This window comes from Bos indicus x Bos taurus, chromosome 21 (assembly GCF_003369695.1).
Source record: "Bos indicus x Bos taurus breed Angus x Brahman F1 hybrid chromosome 21, Bos_hybrid_MaternalHap_v2.0, whole genome shotgun sequence".
NCBI classification, from domain to species: Eukaryota; Metazoa; Chordata; class Mammalia; order Artiodactyla; family Bovidae; genus Bos; species Bos indicus x Bos taurus.
Window position 1 is genome coordinate 28,729,729 of NC_040096.1, and position 20,993 is coordinate 28,750,721.

General features: G+C 41.1%; 1 protein-coding gene across 1 annotated transcript in view; it reads right to left on the minus strand.

Annotated features, from left to right (window-relative positions):
* Positions 1 to 15,154: 15,154 nt before the first annotated feature.
* The window catches only part of LOC113879577, a 57,147-nt gene continuing 51,308 nt past the window's right edge, over positions 15,155 to 20,993 (minus strand). The window contains exon 4 of the mRNA XM_027521188.1: positions 15,155 to 15,310. Within this exon, the coding sequence (XP_027376989.1) occupies positions 15,155 to 15,310 (156 nt within the window). The remainder of the gene's footprint in view (positions 15,311 to 20,993) is intronic.

Sequence of the window (20,993 nt, forward strand, 5' to 3'; positions counted from 1 at the left end):
AAAACCAAAAAGTACAACTTTCCAAAACTGAACCAGGAAGAAATAGAAAATCTTAACAGACCCATCACAAGCACGGAAATTGAAACTGTAATCAGAAATCTTCCAACAAATAAAAGCCCAGGTCCAGACGGCTTCACAGCTGAATTCTACCAAAAATTTAGAGAAGAGCTAACACCTATCCTACTCAAACGCTTCCAGAAAATTGCAGAGGAAGGTAAACTTCCAAACTCATTCTATGAGGCCACCATCACCCTAATACCAAAACCTGATAAAGATGCCACAAAAAAAGAAAACTACAGGCCAATATCACTGATGAACATAGATGCAAAAACCCTTAACAAAATTCTAGCAATCAGAATCCAACAACACATTAAAAAGATCATACACCATGACCAAGTGGGCTTTATCCCAGGGATGCAAGGATTCTTCAATATCCACAAGTCAATCAATGTAATACACCACATTAACAAATTGAAAAATAAAAACCATATGATTATCTCAATAGATGCAGAGAAAGCCTTTGACAAAATTCAACATCCATTTATGATAAAAACTCTCCAGAAAGCAGGAATAGAAGGAACATACCTCAACATAATAAAAGCTATATATGACAAACCCACAGCAAACATTATCCTCAATGGTGAAAAATTGAAAGCATTTCCCCTAAAGTCAGGAACAAGACAAGGGTGCCCACTTTCACCATTACTATTCAACATAGTTTTGGAAGTTTTGGCCACAGCAATCAGAGCAGAAAAAGAAATAAAAGGAATCCAAATTGGAAAAGAAGAAGTAAAACTCTCACTGTTTGCAGATGACATGATCCTCTACATAGAAAACCCTAAAGACTCCACCAGAAAATTACTAGAACTAATCAATGATTATAGTAAAGTTGCAGGATATAAAATCAACACACAGAAATCCCTTGCATTCCTATACACTAATAATGAGAAACTAGAAAGAGAAATTAAGGAAACAATTCCATTCACCATTGCAACTAAAAGAATAAAATACTTAGAAATATATCTACCTAAAGAAACTAAAGACCTATATATAGAAAACTATAAAACACTGGTGAAAGAAATCAAAGAGGACACTAATAGATGGAGAAACATACCATGTTCATGGATTGGAAGAATCAATATAGTGAAAATGAGTATACTACCCAAAGCAATTTATAGATTCAATGCAATCCCTATCAAGCTACCAACGGTATTCTTCACAGAGCTAGAACAAATAATTTCACAATTTGTATGGAAATACAAAAAACCTCGAATAGCCAAAGCAATCTTGAGAAAGAAGAATGGAACTGGAGGAATCAACCTGCCTGACTTCAGGCTCTACTACAAAGCCACAGTCATCAAGACAGTATGGTACTGGCACAAAGACAGAAATATAGATCAATGGAACAAAATAGAAAGCCCAGAGATAAATCCACACACCTATGGACACCTTATCTTTGACAAAGGAAGCAAGAATATACAATGGATTAAAGACAATCTCTTCAACAAGTGGTGCTGGGAAAACTGGTCAACCACTTGTAAAAGAATGAAACTAGAACACTTTCTAACACCATACACAAAAATAAACTCAAAATGGATTAAAGATCTAAATGTAAGACCAGAAACTATAAAACTCCTAGAGGAGAATATAGGCAAAACACTCTCCGACATACATCACAGCAGGATCCTCTATGACCCGCCTCCCAGAATATTGGAAATAAAAGCAAAAATAAACAAATGGGACCTAATTAAGCTTAAAAGCTTCGGCACAACAAAGGAAACTATAAGCAAGGTGAAAAGACAGCCTTCAGAATGGGAGAAAATAATAGCAAATGAAGCAACTGACAAACAACTAATCTCAAAAATATACAAGCAACTCCTACAGCTCAATTCCAGAAAAATAAATGATCCAATCAAAAAATGGGCCAAAGAACTAAACAGGCATTTCTCCAAAGAAGACACAGATGGCTAACAAACACATGAAAAGTTGCTCAACATCACTCATTATCAGAGAAATGCAAATCAAAACCACTATGAGGTACCATTTCACACCAGTCAGAATGGCTGCGATCCAAAAGTCTACAAGCAATAAATGCTGGAGAGGGTGTGGAGAAAAGGGAACCCTCTTACACTGTTGGTGGGAATGCACACTAGTACAGCCACTGTGGAGAACAGTGTGGAGATTCCTTAAAAAACTGGAAATAGAACTGCCATATGACCCAGCAATCCCACTGCTGGGCACACATACCGAGGAAACCAGAATTGAAAGAGACACGTGTACCCCAATGTTCATCGCAGCACTGTTTACAATAGCCAGGACATGGAAGCAACCTAGATGTCCATCAGCAGATGAATGGATAAGAAAGCTGTGGTACATATACACAATGGAGTGTTACTCAGCCATTAAAAAGAATACATTTGAATCAGTTCTAATGAGGTGGATGAAACTGGAGCCTATTATACAGAGTGAAGTAAGCCAGAAAGAAAAACACCAATACAGTATACTAACGCATATATATGGAATTTAGAAAGATGTTAACAATAACCCTGTATATGAGACAGCAAAAGAGACACTGATGTATAGAACAGTCTTTTGGACTCTGTGGGAGAGGGAGAGGGTGGGATGATTTGGGAGAATGGCATTGAAACATGTATAATATCATATATGAAATGAGTCACCAGTCCAGGTTCGATGCACGATACTGGGTGCTTGGGGCTGAGCACTGGGACGACCCAGAGGGATGGTACGGGGAGGGAGGAGGGTGGAGGGTTCAGGATGGGGAACATATGTATACCTGTGGCGGATTCATGTTGATATATGGCAAAACCAATACAATATGTAAAGTTAAAAAATAAAATAAATTAAAAAAAAAAAAAACTTACAGAAACAGAACAGATTAGATTGGTAGTTACTAGAAGTGTGAATTGTGGGGTGAGGGAATGGGTGAAGATGGTCAAAAGGTGAAACTTCCAGTTATGAGATAAATTAGTTCTGGGATGAAATGTACAGTATGATAACTATAGTTAAGAATACTGTGTTGTGTATTTGAAAGTTTTTAAGAGAGTAGATCTTAAAAGTTCTCATCACAATAAAAATGTTAACTCTGTGAGGTTATTCAGTCTTGAATATTCAATGGAGGGACTAATGCTGAAGCTGAAGCTCCAATCCTTTGGCCACCTGATGCAAAGAACTGACTCCTCGGAAAAGACCCTGATGCTGGGAAAGATTGAAGGCAGGAGGAGAAGGGGGTGACAGAGGATGAGATGGTTGGATGGCATCATCAAGTCAATGGACATGAGTTTCAGCAAGCTCCGGGAGTTGGTGATAGACAGGGAGGCTAGCGAGCTGCAGTCCATGGGGTCACAAAGAGTGGGACACGACTGAGTGACTGAACTGCTGATGTGAGGTTATAAATTTTAACTAAATATATTGTAGTAATTATTTTGTAATATATACTTATATCAAATCATGTTGTATGCCCTAAACTCATAGAATGTTATATGTCAATTATATTTCAATAAAACTGGGAAAAAGAAAATTTTAATTTACTGAATCCATATTTTCCTCTACATTCTTTAACATATTCATACTAATGATTTGAAGTCCATATTTGGCCAACTCAAATATAGGATATTTGTGGATCTATTTCTTTATCTATTTTTTCACCTCAGTCAGTCATGTTTCTCTGTTTTTTCTTATGTCTCTTACTTTTATTCTGTGCTGGATATTGTGTATAAAATAACCACAGAGACTGAAGTTGACGTTTATTTTTTTCAGGAGGTGGTCCCCACTTCCTCCATGAGTCAGAGGGCTGAGAGGCCCAACACTTCACTCTGCTCAGGGAGTGTGCTGGTCTGGGCTACACAGGTTTGCTCTTGTGGGTGTCTGAGTCACTAGGGTTCTTTTAGAGACAATACCTAGCACATACAATCATGGCTGATCTTCCATACTGCATGATATTGATATTACATAACTTGCAACAACAGTCATTGGAAAATGGATTTGACCACGTTTGTCCTGTCTGCTCTCTAAGCATAATATTTGCTGTTAACCTTGAGACCATCCTTGGAAATACAGTGATCTGTCCCAGTTTTTACAGGATGCTGTGATGTTCTTTAGTTTTACCTTTTCTCCTTTAGAGGCAGTTTGTCAAGTTTGTGCTGAAAAGCATTATTTGTTTTGTAAAACTTTCATTGCTCAGGCAGAAGCTCACTGTGCTGTCCTTGAAAATTACATAAAACATTGATGGATTGTGCCGTTATTTGTCAAATTTATATAACGGGGAATTATTAGAGGAATAGGTTGCTGGTCCTCAAATCCTCAGTTTTCAGAAATTGATCTTTGTGCTTCCTATTCAGTGGTTCATATATTTATATTTATTTTAGACACTTATTTGAATTATCTACCCTGGTAGATATCTAGCCTGAGCATACGTTGATTTCTGATCTAATTTACACAGGAGTCCTATTCAACATTTAACCTTACATTTTAAAGGTATATATTTTTTTCTATCTCAAAACTACTTTGAAGCTTAATTAACAACCCTGAGCAACTGGTCCACTTGGAGAATTAAGGTTGTATTACAATACAATAATAGTAAGAAGAAAAACATAGAAAAATGTTCAGTGTAAAAATTAGCAAAATTGGGAATGTTAATAAGACAAATTATCCAATGAAGAAATACCAACAAAATTAAAATAAACAAGGAATGCTTATTTTTGGATACTAAACAGTCATTGGAGTGATTTAATGATTCCTGCAAACTCATGTGTGTGTTAAGTCGCTTCAGTCATGTCTGACTCTTTGTGACCCTGGTGGACTGTAGCCTGCCAGGCTCTTCTATCCATTGGATTCTCCAGGCAAAAATACTGGAGTGGGTTGCCATGCCCTCCTTCAGGGAATCTTCCCAACCCAGGGATTGAATCCATGTCTCCTGCATCTCCTGCATTGCAGGTGGATTCTTTACCACTGAGCTACCTTCGAAGCCCTGCAACCTCACAGAAGGAGAGAACTGAAAACTCTGCAGCACAGTAATGGGCTCACTCTCCTTTAGGAACAGGAATAGAGCCTTGCTCATGGAGGAAACATTTTTCTTCCAATTTGGCAAATTCATGGCCTAGGATCTATATTAGATCACAGACATCTTTGTTTGGCCTGCATAGTACTTTTTAAATCAGGAATTCCCTATAAAGATCTGGCACCTCTGGAACAATCAGCCCTTTAGTCAGCAGCTGGAGCTGATTAGAAGTGGTTCTCTGTTGACACGTGCATCTCTGATTTGCTCCAGTTGCCATCACTTCCTGTTTTGAAACACTTGCCTTGCATTACCTGCCTGGCTTCCGTAAACATTTTCGTTTGCGACTATTGACTAAACTATTCCCAAAGTGGGGGAAATATGTCTTATAGGGAAGGAAGGAAGCAGCAGACCAGGCTCCTGCTGCAGGAAAGACTAGAAAAGAAACCCAAGGCCAGGATTTCGAAAGCCTAGACTTTCTCTCTAGACTGCAGAACTCAGAAAGCCTGAGAGAGCTGTACCTCTTCTTTGGAAACTGATGAATATTTCAGTTTCTAGGGAGAGGAAAGTGGAATTGTGGATTGAAAAACTTGAGAAAAGGAGGTAATTACTTATTCACTGTAGGCATAAATCTGAGGGTGGGTAAATCCCATTCGGGCTAGATGGAGCCCCAGTCAGGTAACAAGTAATTAAAAAATTTTTTCAAACTTCAAAAATATACTGACTGTACTAGTTTTTTTTTTTTTCTTTCATTAAAGTAAATTTTTTACAAAGGTTAAAAGGACCCTTATGTCTGAGTCTAGGAGTAAAATTGCTGGGTCATGAAATGTGTATGTCTCCAAAGTTGGATGGAAAGTTTCAAACTGTTCTGCACATGCTCCCACTGGAATGAACCCAAACACACATTGTTCTGCAGCTAGCCAGTCCTTGATGGTGTGATGCTCTCTCTGTACTTGGTGCCAGTCTGATGATTATAAAATTATATCTTTTTGTGGTTTTAACCTGCATTTTCCTGATTATTACTGGAAGTGAGCCGTTCCCATTTTCTTCTGTCTGAATTGTCTAATAATTTTCCTATTGTGTTGTCTCTTTCTTTTTGATATACATATATTCTGAATTAATCCCTTGAGGGTGATGTGTATTGCAAATGTTTTCTCCTAGTTTACACTGACCTTTCTTTTCTTTTTTTTTTTTAGTGTGTCTTTCACTGAGCAGTTTTATATTCTCATTTAGTTCGGTCTGTTAATCTTCGCTTTTATAGTTTTATAGTTGGTGCTTAGTTTTTGAAAATCAAAATCAATTCTGGCAATATTTCAACAGTTTTGCCTATAAGACACAATGTATTTTATATGTACATACACAAATATGCCAAAATAACAGCTCTGCCTAAATTATACAGCTCTAACTAGCTTTAAATATTATAATTAAAAGTGTATTATTAAAATAAGCAAGGCAGCCAATGGTTTAAAAAAAGTTTCACTCCAATTTGGTATTTATTTAGCTTTTGAGCTGCTGTAATCAATGGCCAGAGAAAAGCAATTATCTGATGCTTGTGGGTGGCAACCTTGGAGAATCTCAGCCTCTTCTTCCATCTCATCCTATTTTCGTCCTTAATAGTAGGTATTTACCTCAATTTTAGATTCTATTATTTTTTATAATCATAATCTAAAAATGTTTAAATGGTACTAAATTTCATGTGGAATGAAACTTCAGATTCTCAGCAATTTATCTTTCTTAGTGATTTCTACTCTAGCCCCCAATATTATTATATACTAACTCTTACATAAACTGTGGCTTTTATTTAGTATTATCTAAAAGAAAGGGGAATTGGAGAAGGAAATGGCAACCCACTCCAGTGTTCTTTCCTGGAGAATCCCAGTGATGGCAGAGCCTGGTGGGCTGCCGTCTATGGGGTCGCACAGTCAGACAGTACTGAGGCAACTTAGCAGCAGCAGCAGCAAAAGAGAGGGGAAAGGGAAACATAGAAATTATTTTTGTCCATTATTTCCTCTGCCTTCTAAGGAAGGCAACATAATTTATACCACTGACGAGAGAAATCTCTTTGTGGCTTTATTCTCCTGACATGAACCAGTCGGAGAAAAGAAGACATGAGACCCCAGTTCAGTAGAGCCTTTGGGTATTGAGTGGAGACTCGGAGCTGAGTTCTCCACAGGAATGGACTGAAATGGAGGTGAACAGAGAAGGACGGGGAGGGAAAGAGAGGGCTCAATATGTTAGTGAAAGGCTGGATCCTGAGCTGGCAGATATGGTCAAAAAAGAGTTAATTAAGTATACAAATTAGAGATTTGAGGTGACCCCACTTTCCCTATTACCTTAGGTTCTTCAACTAGTCTACTTTATTATTTTTTTAAGTATTTATTTGGCTGTACCAGGCCTTAGTTGAGGCATGTGAACTCTTTAGTTGTGGCACATGGAATTTAGTTCCCTGAGCAGGGATTGAACCCACGCCCCTTCCATTGGGAATGTGGGGTCTGAGCCACTGGACCACCAGGGAAGTCCCTAGTCTACTTTATATGTTGTGTGAACAATGCTTTTGAGGAAAGGTAATCTATGTTTTACGTGATGCAAAGTATGAAAGGAACAGGATGTATGGGTGGTGAGATTATCTCCTGTTTAACCGACTCAGCCATGGAAGATGATCAGAGCAGAAAGAACTGGGCTGCTTTCTGGTCCTCAAAAATGTTAAAAAGGATGTATGTCTTTGATCACCCACAGCAAGGGAATCAGGCAATTTTATTAGTATCTCCTGTCATCTCAGTTATACAAACTAAGAAGAATGAGACATACATAGCAGTCACTGGTCCATTATAATTCCAAAGTCCAGCCAGGCACATATGTACCAGCAGCAAAAAACGTTCCTTAATTAGGGTCCATTTTCTGCTCCCTGGCAGTGGTTCCCTGGCAGTGGTTCCCTGGCCATTATGTTTTGGGGCTCCTGAATTCATCCTCTCTGCTCATGGCTCTGCCTTCTTAATTGTCCTTCCTTTTCTTTGGGAGCTTCTCTCTCAATCCTCTTCTTGCCTTCCCAAAACTGGGGGCCTGCTGAGCTCTTTTCATCTTGAACTGTCTCTGCTCCTTTTAGTGAAAGCTCATGGTGCTTTCACAAGTATAATCTTCTTTAAAGCATTTTGGGTTCCCTATGGATTTTATTGGAGACCACACCATGACCAAAAAAAAAAAGCATCCATAATTATTTCTAAGTTAGGCTTCTTTTTATTTGGGGCTACATGGGAGGCAGCTATGGGAAAATACGGCCTTAATATTCTTAGCAGTCCAGTGTCTAGTTGAGAGGCTCTGCAGCCTTAAGTTTTAATGGGGTTTTAACCAGGGATCTCACAGCCAAGCCTGTGATTTAATCTTTGCTGCTGCTGCTAAGTTGCTTCAGTCGTGTCCAACACTGTGCGACCCCCTTGACGGCAGCCCACCAGGCTCCGCCATCCCTGGGATTCTCCAGGCAAGAACACTGGAGTGGGTTGCCATTTCCTTCTCCAATGCATGAAAGTGAAAAGTGAAAGTGAAGTCACTCAGTTGAATCCGACTCTGTGTGACCCCATGAACTGCAGCCCACCAGGCTCCTCCGTCCATGGGATTTTCCAGGCAAGAGTACTGGAGTGGGTTGCCATTGCCTTCTCCAATTTAATCTTTACTCCAAGGCTATTTCTTTTTCTTTTATTTATTTATTTATTTAATTTTTATTAAACTTTTTATTTTATATTGGACTATAATGGCACCCCACTCCAGTACTCTTGCCTGGAAAATCCCATGGGCGGAGGAGCCTGGTAGGCTGCAGTCCATGGGGTCGCAAAGAGTCAGACACAACTGAGCGACTTCACTTCCACTTTTCACTTTCATGCATTGGAGAAGGAAATGGCAACCCACTCCAGTGTTCTTGCCTGGAGAATCCCAGGGACGGGGGAGACTGGTGGGCTGCCATCTCTGGGGTCGCACAGAGTCGGACACGACTGAAGCAACTTAGCAGCAGTAGCAGCATAGCTGAGAAAAATATTGTGATACTTTCAGGTGAACAGTGAAGGGACTCAGCCATACATATACATGTATCCATTCTCCCCCAAACTCCTCTCCCATCCAGGCTGCCACGTAATATTGAGCAGAGTTCCCTGTGCTATGCAGTAGATCCTTGTTGGTGACCCATTTTAAATATGCAGTGTAAGGCTATTTCTTATTTTGAGAATGTTTTGCTGGCCAGAGAGGCTATGTGAGGCCCTCTGTATTTCTTCGTTATCCCACCTAAGAGCTAACTACCTCCTTCGTTAGTTAATCGCTCTCTTCCTGCATTTTATAAATGCAGCTAAAAGAAGCCAGTTGCATTTTCTTTTCCTTTTTATAATACTGAGTTGGCCAACAGGTTCATTCGGGTTGAAAAACCTGTAAGAACCTGTTGGTCAACCCAATATGTGCACACATTTAGTTTATTTTTAAAAATTGCCGTGTAATTGACATATAACATTAGCTTCAGATGTATTAATATGACATAATGATTTGATATTTGTATAACTGTAAAATTATCCCAATTAGTTAACATCCATCACTATAGTTACATAATCTTTTTTCCCTGTGATAAGAAGTTTTAAGATTTATTCTCTAAGCAACTTTCAAGCATGCAATACAGTATTATTAACTATAGTCACCATGCTATACATTACATCACTTGGACTTACTTATAACAGGAATTTGTACCTATTTATCCCCTTTATCCTTTTCTTTCACCCACACCTTCTACCCTCTGTTGGCCTTCAATCTGTTCTCTGTATCTATGAGTTTTGGGGTTTTTTTTTTATTCCACATAAAAAGTAAGATTACACAGTATTTGTCTTTCTCTGTTTGGCTTATTTCACTCAGCATAACATCCTCTAGGTCCATCTATGTTGTTGCAAATGGCAAGATTTCCTTCTCTTTTACTGCTGCTACTGCTAAGTCGCGTCAGTCATGTCCAACTCTGTGTGACCCCATAGAAGGCAGCCCAACAGGCTCCCCCATCCCTGGGATTCTCCAGGCAAGAACACTGGAGTGGGTTGCCATTTCCTTCTCCAATGCATGAAAGTGAAAAGTGAAAGTGAAGTCACTCAGTCGTGCCCGACTCTTAGCGACCCCATGGACTGCAGCCTACCAGGCTCCTCTGTCCATGGGATTCTCCAGGCAAGAGTACTGGAGTGGGGTGCCATTGCCTTCTCCGCTGGTTGAGTGATATTCCATTGTGTATAGACTATATTTTAAAGTCGACCCACTCATTGATGGACCCTTAGGATGTTTCCATGTCTTGCCTATTGCAAATAATGATGCAATGAACATGGAAGAATAACTTTTCAAATTAGTGTTTTGGTTTTCTTCAGATACCACGAAGTGAAATTGCTGGATTATATAGTCCAAAAAAGGGCTTCCCTGGTGGCTCAGATGGTTAAAAAAAAATCTGCCTGCGATACAGGATACCTGGGTTCGAACCCTAAGTCAGGAACATCTCCTGGAGAAGGGAATGGTTACCCACTCCAGTATTCTTGTCTGGAGAATTCCATGGACAGAGGAGCCTGGCAAGTTACAGTCCATAGGATCACAAAGAGTCAGACACACATGAGCAACTAACTCCCTTTGGACTTTAAGATATAAGAATATGGTAGTTCTAGCTCTAATTTTTTCTTGCATCTCTATACCTCATTTTCCATATCAGTCAGTCAGTTCAGTCACTCAGTCATGTCCGACTCTTTGCGACCCCATGAACTGCAGCACACCAGGCTTCCCTGTCCATCACCAACTCCCAGAGTTCACCCAAACTCATGTTCATCGTGTCGGTGGTGTCATCTAGCCATCTCATCCTCTGTCGTCCCCTTCTCCTCCTGCCCCCAATCCCTCCCAGCATCCGAGTCTTTTCCAGTGAGTCAACTCTTCTCATGAGGTGGCCAAAGTACTGGAGTTTCAGCTTCAGCATCAGTCTTTTCAATGAACAGCCAGGACTGATCTCCTTTAGAATGGACTGGTTGGATCTCCTTGCAATCCAAGGGATTCTCAAGAGACTTCTCCGGCACCACAGTTCAACAGCATCAATTCTTCAGCACTCACCTTTCTTCACAGTCCAACTCTCACATCCATACATGACAACTGGAAAAACCATAGCCTTAACTAGACGGACCTTTGTTGGCAAAGTAATGTCTCTGTTTTCGAATATGCTATCTAGGTTGGTCATAACTTTCCTTCCAAGGAGTAAGCATCTTTTAATTTCATGGCTGCAATCACCATCTGCAGTGATTTTGGAGCCCCAAAAAATAAAGCCTGACACTGTTTCCACTGTTTCCCCATCTATTTCCCATGAAGTGATGGGACCAGATGCCATGATCTTCATTTTCTGAATGTTGAGCTTTAAGCCAACTTTTTCACTCTCCACTTTCACTTTCATCAAGGCGCTTTTGAGTTCCTCTTCACTTTCTGCCATAAGAGTGGTGTCATCTGCATATCTGAGGTGATTGATATTTCTCCCGGCAATCCTGATTCCAGCTTGTGCTTCTTCCAGCCCAGTGTTTCTCATGATGTACTCTGCATAGAAATTAAATAAGCAGGGTGACAGTATACAGCCTTGACGTACTCCTTTTCCTATTTGGAACCAGTCTGTTGTTCCATGTTCAGTTCTAACTGTTGCTTCCTGACCTGCATATAGGTTTCTCAAGAGGAAGGTCAGGTGGTCTGGTATTCCCATCTCTTTCAGAATTTTCCACAGTTTATTGTGATCCACACAGTCAAAGGCTTTGGCCTAGTCAGTAAAGCAGAAATAGATGTTTTTCTGGAACTGTCTTGCTTTTTCCATGATCCAGCCGATGTTGGCAATTTGATCTCTGGTGCCTCTGCCTTTTCTAAATCCAGCTTGAACATCTGGAATTTCACAGTTCACGTATTGCTGAAGCCTGGCTTGGAGAATTTTGAGCATTACTTTACTAGCATGTGAGATGAGTGCAATTGTGCAGTAGTTTGAGCATTCTTTGGCATTGCCTTTCTTTGGGATTGGAATGAAAACTGACCTTTTCCAGTCCTGTGGCCACTGCTGAGTTTTCCAAATTTGCTGGCATATTGAGTGCAGCACTTTCACAGCATCATCTTTCAGGATTTGAAATAGCTCAACTGGAATTCTATCACCTCCACTAGCTTTATCCATAGTGATGCTTTCTAAGGCCCACTTGACTTCACATTCCAGGATGTCTGGCTCTAGGTCAGTGATCACACCATTGTGATTATCTGGGTCATGAAGATCTTTTTTGTACAGTTCTTCTGTGTATTCTTGCCACCTCTTCTTAATATCTTCTGCTTCTGTTAGGTCCATACCATTTCTGTCCTTTATCGAGCCCATCTTTGCATGAAATGTTCCCTTGGTATCTCTGATTTTCTTGAAGAGATCTCTAGTTTTTCCCATTCTGTTGTTTTCCTCTATTTCTTTGCATTGATCACTGAGGAAGGCTTTCTTATCTCTCCTTGCTATTCTTTGTAACTCTGCATTCAGATGCTTATATCTTTCCTTTTCTCCTTTGCTTTTTGCTTCTCTTCTTTTCAGAGCTATTTGTACGGCCTCCCCAGACAGCCATTTTCCTTTTTTGCATTTCTTTTCCATGGGGATGGTCTTGATCCCTGTCTCCTGTACAATGTCACGAACCTCCGTCCATAGTTCATCAGGCACTCTATCTATCAGATCTAGTCCCTTAAATCTATTTTCCATATAGATTGCACCTATTAACATTCCCACCAACAGTGCCCAAGTGTTCCCTTTTCTTCACTTTCTCACCAATGCTTGTTATTTTTTTTAAACACTTGATCTATATTTTATTTGTAAATCAATAAATACATATGCTACACCAAAATATCAAGACAATTAAGACTGCATTAGTAATGCATGTGTATGGTGAATGAAACTCTATTTGAACCAGTTTCAGTGTTTTGTAAATAGCATAATCACTGAAAAATATATTGTGAATGCAGAGCTATCCCTCAGTATCCATGGGGGATTGGTCCCAAGATGCTCCCCGACTCCTGGGATACCAGAATCTGTGGATACTCAAGTCCCTTATACTAGATGGTATGGTTTTGCATATAACCTATGCACACCCTCCCATAGACTTTAAATCTCTAGATTACTTTTAATACCTAATACAATGCAAATACTATGTAGCTGACAGTGCACAACAAATTCAAGGTTTTTTGAAACTTCCTGGAATCTCTTTTTTCCTGAATATTTCCAAACCAACAGTTGAATTCAAAGATGTGGAACTCACAGGTACAGAAGGCTGACTGTACAGTGTTTATAATCTCATTTGTACTTTTCTCTCCTCACGATAGCCAGTCTCACTGTGGCTTTGATTTGCATTTCCCTGATGATGAGTGATGTTGAGCATCTTCTCATGTACCTGTTGGCCTATCTGTATACTTCTTTGTGTAAACTGTTTATTCAGATCCTTTGCCCACTTTTTCACCAGAATTGTTATGTTTGTTTTTTGTTTTTTTTTTTGCTACTGAATTGTATGAGTCTCTGACACATTTTCAACACTAATCACTTATTAGATAGACGGTTTGAAAACACTTTCTCCCACTCATTCAAGTTGCCTGCACTTTCAGTATTTTGCCTGGAAATCTTCTTATCCAGATCAGCAAGTTCATTAGCTGCAAATTTTCTATCTTCCATGATATAATGTGGCCAAAAATTCCACCAGATGTAACACAGCTAACCCTTTTCTTGAGCATCCACTGGCAATTTTCTTGCCCCTGTTCCCGGCTTCCCTAACAGTTTTCTCACTCATTCTTCAGCCTCTTCCACCCAGTATCAAAACTCATGATGTTACCAAGTGCAAATCTGTGCACCTAACACACAGTGAGGCCAACACCACCAAAATGTCAAAGTTTGGAGCAGAGAAAGGTTTATGGCAGGGTCATGTAAAGAGATGGGTGGCTTATACCATAAAGACTCCAAATTTCCCCAAAGCTTCAGCAAAAACCCTCTTACAAGAAGGGTGAGGGAAGGGGGTGGTTAGCTGTTGCAAACTTCTTGGTGTCAGATCCTTTGTTCTTGAGGTCAGTTCACAGGTCACCATATTCCTGTAAACCTCCACAAAACAAATGTTATTCTCTGTTCTGACAAAAGGGGGCAAGGGCCCAAGTCTCAACTCTCACCCTCCAAGGTCCAGGCCAGGCTACCAGGAGGGGAAGAAGGGTACCAGCCTAGAAGCACTCGCCCAGCACCTGGTCTGGGTCCTCCTAAGCACCCAGGCCCACTGGGAGAGGCCTGTCTTAGTTGGTGGTACCCTCAGGGCCGGATCCCTAGACCCTGCCTGGCCATCATCCCTGAGGGCACTGGGCACCCAGCCAACTCTCAGGATTTTCACTGAAACTGGAGAGAATCGTTTGTACAGGATTACTAGGAAGGCAAACTGCAGCAAACACTCACCAGGTTAAGCTCCCACTTGCCACAACTGCTCCTCTTTGAGAACAGCCCCAACCACAGAGGTGGGCCTCAAGTAACTGAATTCAAGGCCCTTACAACTTAACCTCTGGCCATCTCCTAAAGGCAGACAACTGAGCTAAGCTGGACCAAGTACTGAAACATGAATGGAGAAACCAATGCTAGTTGACGCTCTTACCTGCCTATGGCAGTGTCCACATACACCTGTTGGTGAGGTCTCCGTGGACGATGACCCATAGAGACTGGTGCTGCTATTAGGTTGTGGGAAGGAGGGAGCGGCTCATGGCTGCCTCAGGGCCTAGGCTCAGCTAGTGGGTGGCTGTGGTGAGGGCTCTGGGCCTCTATAGACACAGCTCCCAGCCTGTACCCAGGACTCAGCTTATCCACCAGCTGTCGGTTGGAGAGTCTGGAGAGCCCAGGCAGACAGCCAAAGTCCACCTTGCACCATAGTCTTGTGGGAGAACCACTGTCCATTAAAAGTTGATCCAAAGGGAACTCTGGCTGCCAGGCTATACATCTTGCACCAAGTGTCTTATGGTATCCGGAAGTCTTGCAGTAACTAAGGGTCTCAGGGTAAATGATGGTCTCACGGTAACCAAAGATCTCGTGGTAATTAACAGTCTTGTGGTAACAAATGGTCTTGCGTTAACCAAAGGTCTCGTGATAACAGTCTCCTAACTAATGGTCTTCTGGTAACTAACAGCCTTGCGGTAGCCAAAAGTCTCACGATAACTAACAGTCTCGTGGTAATTTACTGTCTCACAGTAGCCAAAGGTCTCACGGTAACTAACACTCTCAAGGTAACTCATGGTCTCACGATAACTAACAGTCTAGTAGTAACAATAGGTCTCATGGTAATTAACGGTCTCGCAGTACCAGCTGTGCTCCCGCTCTGCCAATAATGGATGTTTTTGGTTTTTGCAGTGGCAGCACCAATGTCTGTCTCACTTATCTGTTTCTGTGTGATAATGCAGCCCTACATTTAGTAGCTTAAGTCAGTATCAGTTTTACTGCTCAGAGTGTGTGGGCCAGGACCTTGGGTGGGGTTGGTGGGAGCAGCTCTTCTGGGCTGCAGTGTGGTCAGCTTGGGCAGAAGAGGTTGGATGATCCCAGCTTCTGCTCGTGGCATTGGTTGGCTTGGGTTCCTCGGTTCTCCTTGTATTGTCTGGACCCTCTTTCCTTCCATGTCACTTTGCTATCAGCATCCTCTGGACTTGCATACACGCCAGCTGGCTTCCAAAGTGCAGAAACAGAAGCTACAAGACCTCTGGAGGCCCTAGCTGAAAACACAGACAGCATCACTTGCACTGCATCCCATGGTCAGAAAAAGTCAGAGCCAGTCCAGAATCAAAGGAAGAAAGAAGGAATGTCAGTTCAGAGTTGGAAAAGTCATATTGCAGAAGGGCATACAGAATGGGACAAATTGCTGTGACCATCCTTAGGAACAACCTACCCCACGGACAGATGGAGAAAGGTCATGAGCCCACATGCTCTCTGAGGCCGCTTCTATTCCTATCCAGCAGTGAACCTGAGGTTCAAACCATCTCCTTAGCAAAGTGGCAAATTAATCTAAGGTAGGTCAGAAGGGAGTTAAGCCAACAAGGAATCAATACAAGGCTGCTTTTATTCCCATCTGTATTTTCTTGGGCATTTTGAGAGACAAGCCACCTCTGAGAACAACCTGTGAATGACTGTAAATTCCAAAAAGTGTTAGTCGCTCAGTTGTGACTCATTGCGACCCCATGGACTGTAGCCTTCCAGGCTCTTTTGTCCATGGAATTATCCAGTCAAGAATACTAGAGTGGGTAGCCATTTCCTTCTCCAGGGGATGTCCTGACCCAGGGAGTAAACCCAGGTCTCCTGCATTGCAGGTAGACTCTTTACCATGTGAGCCAATGGGAAGCCCTAAATTCCAAAGCAGTGTCCGTCTGTGAGGCTGACCCTGCCTTTCCATGATTCCTCCTGGGGTCAGAGATACACCCTCTGGAACAAGCTCTCTTCCAAATATGGCTTTCTTTTTTCATAATTATTCTTTTTTCAAAAAGTTAAAAGAAAATAACCTTTCTTTGGGGTGGGGGGAAGTGGACCATTTTAAAAATCTTGACTGAATTTGTTACAATATTATCTCTGTTTTATGATTTGCTTTTTTGGCCCCCAGTCATGTGAGATCTTGGAGAAGGTAATGGCACCCCACTCCAGTACTCTTGCCTGGAAAATCCCATGGATGGAGGAGCCTAGTAGGCTGCAGTCCATGGGGGTCACTAAGAGTCGGATACGACTGAGCGACTTCACTTTCACTTTTCACTTTCTTTTTACTTTCATGCATTGGAGAAGGAAATGGCAACCCACTCCAGTGTTCTTGCCTGGAGAATCCCAGGGACGGGGGAGCCTGTTGGGCTGCCTTCTATGGGGTCGCACAGAGTCGGACACGACTGAAGTGACTTAGCAGTAGCAGCATGTGAGATCTTAGCTCCACAATCAGGGATCAAACCTTCACCTCCTGCTCTGGAAGGTGAAGTCCTAGCCATTGGACCACCAGGGAAGTCCCTACTTGTTATTTTTTTTTTTTAATTTTATATAGGCGTAAGTTGATTTCTTGGAGATAATGAGGGACAGGGAGGTCTGGCGTGCTGCAGTACATGGGGTCACAAAGTGTCGGACACGACCAGGTGACAACAACGAAAGAGTTGATTTACAATGTTGTATTAGTTTCAGATATCCAGCAAACTGATTCAGTATACATATACATATATCCACTCTTTTTCAGATACTTTTTATATATAGGTTATTAGAGAATACAGAGTAGAGTTCTCTGTGCTCTACAGTAGGTCCTTGTTGATGGCCTGTTTTATATATAGTAGTGTGTGTATGTTAATCCCAAACTCCTACTGAATATGGCTTTTATTCAGATTTAGATATTCTTGACTCAAGGTTCAATACCTCCCAGCTATTTTTACTTGTCTATCCTAAGTCATGATTTCCCAAACATGTGTTTGTGTGTATAATCTATACTCATACCATGAATTTTTGCCCAGTTAGTATTTAAGAAGAAAGGAAAGTAACAGATTATTCAAAGTACTAAAATATCTGACAGTGCAAACAAATGGGATATTTACTGTAAATATATTTGTTGCACAGCTTCCCTGGTGGCTCAGTTAGTAAAGAGTCTGTCTGCAGTCCGGGAAACCCAGGTTCGATCCCTGGGTGAGGAAGATCCCCTGGAGAAGGAAATGGCAACCCACTCCAGTATTCTTGCCTGGAGAATTCCATGGACAGAGGAGCCTGGTGGACTACAGTCCATGGGGTCACAAAGAGTTGGACATGACTGAGTGACTAACTCTTTCTTTCTTTCTGGCTTAAACATTCATTTTCATCTTGTGGAAAACCAGTGCTTGGTCTTTTCCCAGCTTTTTCATAATCTATTCACTCTTAACCAAAATAATTATCTAAATGGAGCATTTTCTATAATTAGTATTCAGTGGGTGATACAAGTGGGGAGCAGTAATATACAAATTCTGAGAAGAGCTGCACGCGAAGTTTACTGTTAGGTTACAACTGACAAAACAAAACAAAAAAATTGCCCAGGTAAGACAAACTCTGCTTGATGCTTTTTGTGCCAAATGAAAAATAGGATCATATATGACTGGCCAAGAATCATTTCTCCCCATGGATGGTGCTTATGTAAGAAAATGCATCAGACCCAAAATTGTTACTGAAAGGTATGTGTGGGGGTCTGGCTGCTTGCCGGTTAAAAGCCAATAAGCAGGGCAGGTTGGTGGGAAGGAAAGTTTGCTTTATTTCAGATGCCGGTAACTGGCAGGGGCGGCGGGGAGAGTGGCAGACATCTGTCCAAAGGCGGACTCCCCTGCTGGCAAGCAAGGGGTGAGAGCATTTATAGACAGAGTAGGGGAGGGTGATTACATGCAGAAACAGCATAGTCATCTCTGTCATCTTCAATTGATCATCAGTGGTCTGACTAGCATCATCTTGGTTCCAGAATGGTTCATTTGCCTGCTCTGGGTCCATCCATGTCACTCAGTGCTAGGCCTCCTTTTTATTTATATATTTGCCTAGTTGTCCACACTGGGGGAAAACTAATCGGATATCATGAACAGGCTGAGAGGTACATGAATAGGGAAATGCTTTACAGGCCATACATTTTATCATTCATACCCAGCTGTCATGCAAACATTGTACGTATCCTTTAAGTGGTACACTTAAAGCCAGCACCGTTACACATTATGAGCAGTTATACTTTACTGGACAATTTTTCCATCCTGAACATTGAGGTCAAAAGTATGGTTAGAAACAAAACAGTTACTTTCCATTAGAAGTCTCTGTTATCAAATCAAATCAATATTCCAGGAGAACTTTTCTTAACAGAGAGAAAAACCAACTTCAGTCTTGCATCAATTTCGCACAGAGTCAGACACAACTGAAGCGACTTAGCAGCAGCAGAAGCAGCACTGTTAATAAAATTCATATACCTAATTAAATTTAGTCTAATCTTAATCCTAACAATGTACACAATTCTTTTTTTTTTTCAAAATTCCCTTTTCACAAACCTTTGTCACTTTCTAGATCCAAACAAATTTGTCCTGTATTTCTTCATCCAGAAACAAACAACTGTAGGACAAAATTATTATCATTTTTCCTCAACAAAAATATTTCAGTTCTTCATACCTTCTCTTTGTCGACAATGTATATCCTACTTCCTTTACATACCAAAATGTTTCACTTATCATTTTTACATATCACAATTTCTAAGAAGGACTGATGTTGAAGCTGAAACTCCAATACTTTGGCCACCTGATGCGAAGAGCTGACTCATTGGAAAAGACCCTGATGCTGGGAAAGATTGGGGCAGGAGGAGAGGGGGACAACAGAGGATAAGATGTTTGGATGGCATCACCGACTCAATGGACATGAGTTTGGGTAAACCCCAGGAGTTGGTGATAGACAGGGAGGCCTGGCATGCTGCAGTCCATGGGATCACAAAGAGTCAGACATGACTGAGCGACTGAACTGAACTGAACTGAACCCTTGAAAGTTTTAACAAAACCAAAAAACAAGTGACTGAAATGTTACACCATCATTTTCTGATTGGCAAACTTAAGAACATACTTCATAACCTCAAAAACATACATTTTTTTTCATAGTGTAATTTTTCTTCAGCGTTACAACATGTATGTTTAATAAACCCAAACATCTTTAGTTTCTGTCTTGGTCTTACAAGAATGCAAAAATAGGTAATCAATTTATGGATTATAGCCAGAATAGCCAAATTATACATTCAATTTTAAAGCCTTTTTTCCTTTGCATAGTTAAACCAAGGCTGAAGATCCAGGCAAAGTGAACTGTGTTTACATTTCAAGGACATGATGAACATCAACCTCAAACTTTTTCCCAGGCATAATTTTGTTTTCTCAGGGTCTGAAAAAAGTGTTTTATTAAGTTAGCTTTCCCTAACTGCATATGCAAAAATAACCAGGTTTTTTTTTAATTTCAAGAGTTTCATCTTAACCAATCTTCCCTGTAGTCCGAAGAATACTATAGCTATACATTGTCCAAAAGAAAATCATCTTTCTTTTTTAGTCATAAATTCACAGTTAAGATTTTTCTTAATCAACTGAACCTGAATTTCCCATTTTACATAAGGCAATAAGAGTACCAATCATACAAATGGAATACATGCCCACACACCAAATGACAGATATGTCATAAACCCTCTCCTACTTGGGGCCTGAGTGCATGCCAAGGGTGACTAGTACAGAATCCCAGGCAAACATTTTCCTGATTCAAATGGTCCTCATTGGTAGTCAAATGTAAGAACCAATTGCAAATTACCCAAATGACACTCACTGGTCATAAATGGTCCTCAACAATAGTCAGATGTCAGAACCAATTGCAAAGAATGCCCCAAAGCACTTCATGCTCACAAACAGTCCTCAGTGGCAGACAGACATCAGAACCAATTGGCAAAAATGCCCAAATAGCAGTCAGTGCTCATAAACAATCCTCAACATCAGACACATGTCAGAACCAACTGGCAAAGTGCCCAAAAAGCACCTCGTGTGTCTCAAGCAGTTCTCAACATCAGACACTCATCAGAATCAACAGGCAAGAATGTCCAAATAGCCCTAGCATTCACAAATGGGAAGGCACACCGGTGGACTTACCCTGTCTTGGAGATTGTCAGCTCATCCCAAATGCAAGTTTCCATTCCACCAAGAAAAGTGTAAGTTGACAGCCAGGGCCAGGCAGGGGAAAAACAGGGAGGATCCTCAAAACAAATGGTTTCAGCAACTGCTAGGAATGTCCCCCAAATCTACCTGGGGTTAGCTAGCTTACAGTAGCAGGCTAATACATTGTCATAGCCACAGCTCTTCCCTGGAAGACTCAGGAGAGCCAGGTGCCATGAACGCTCAGGAGTCAGCCATAGCCAGCCCCGCTCCGGGTGCCAAAATCTGTTACTGAAAGGTATGTGTGGGAGGTCCAGCTGCTCACTGCTCA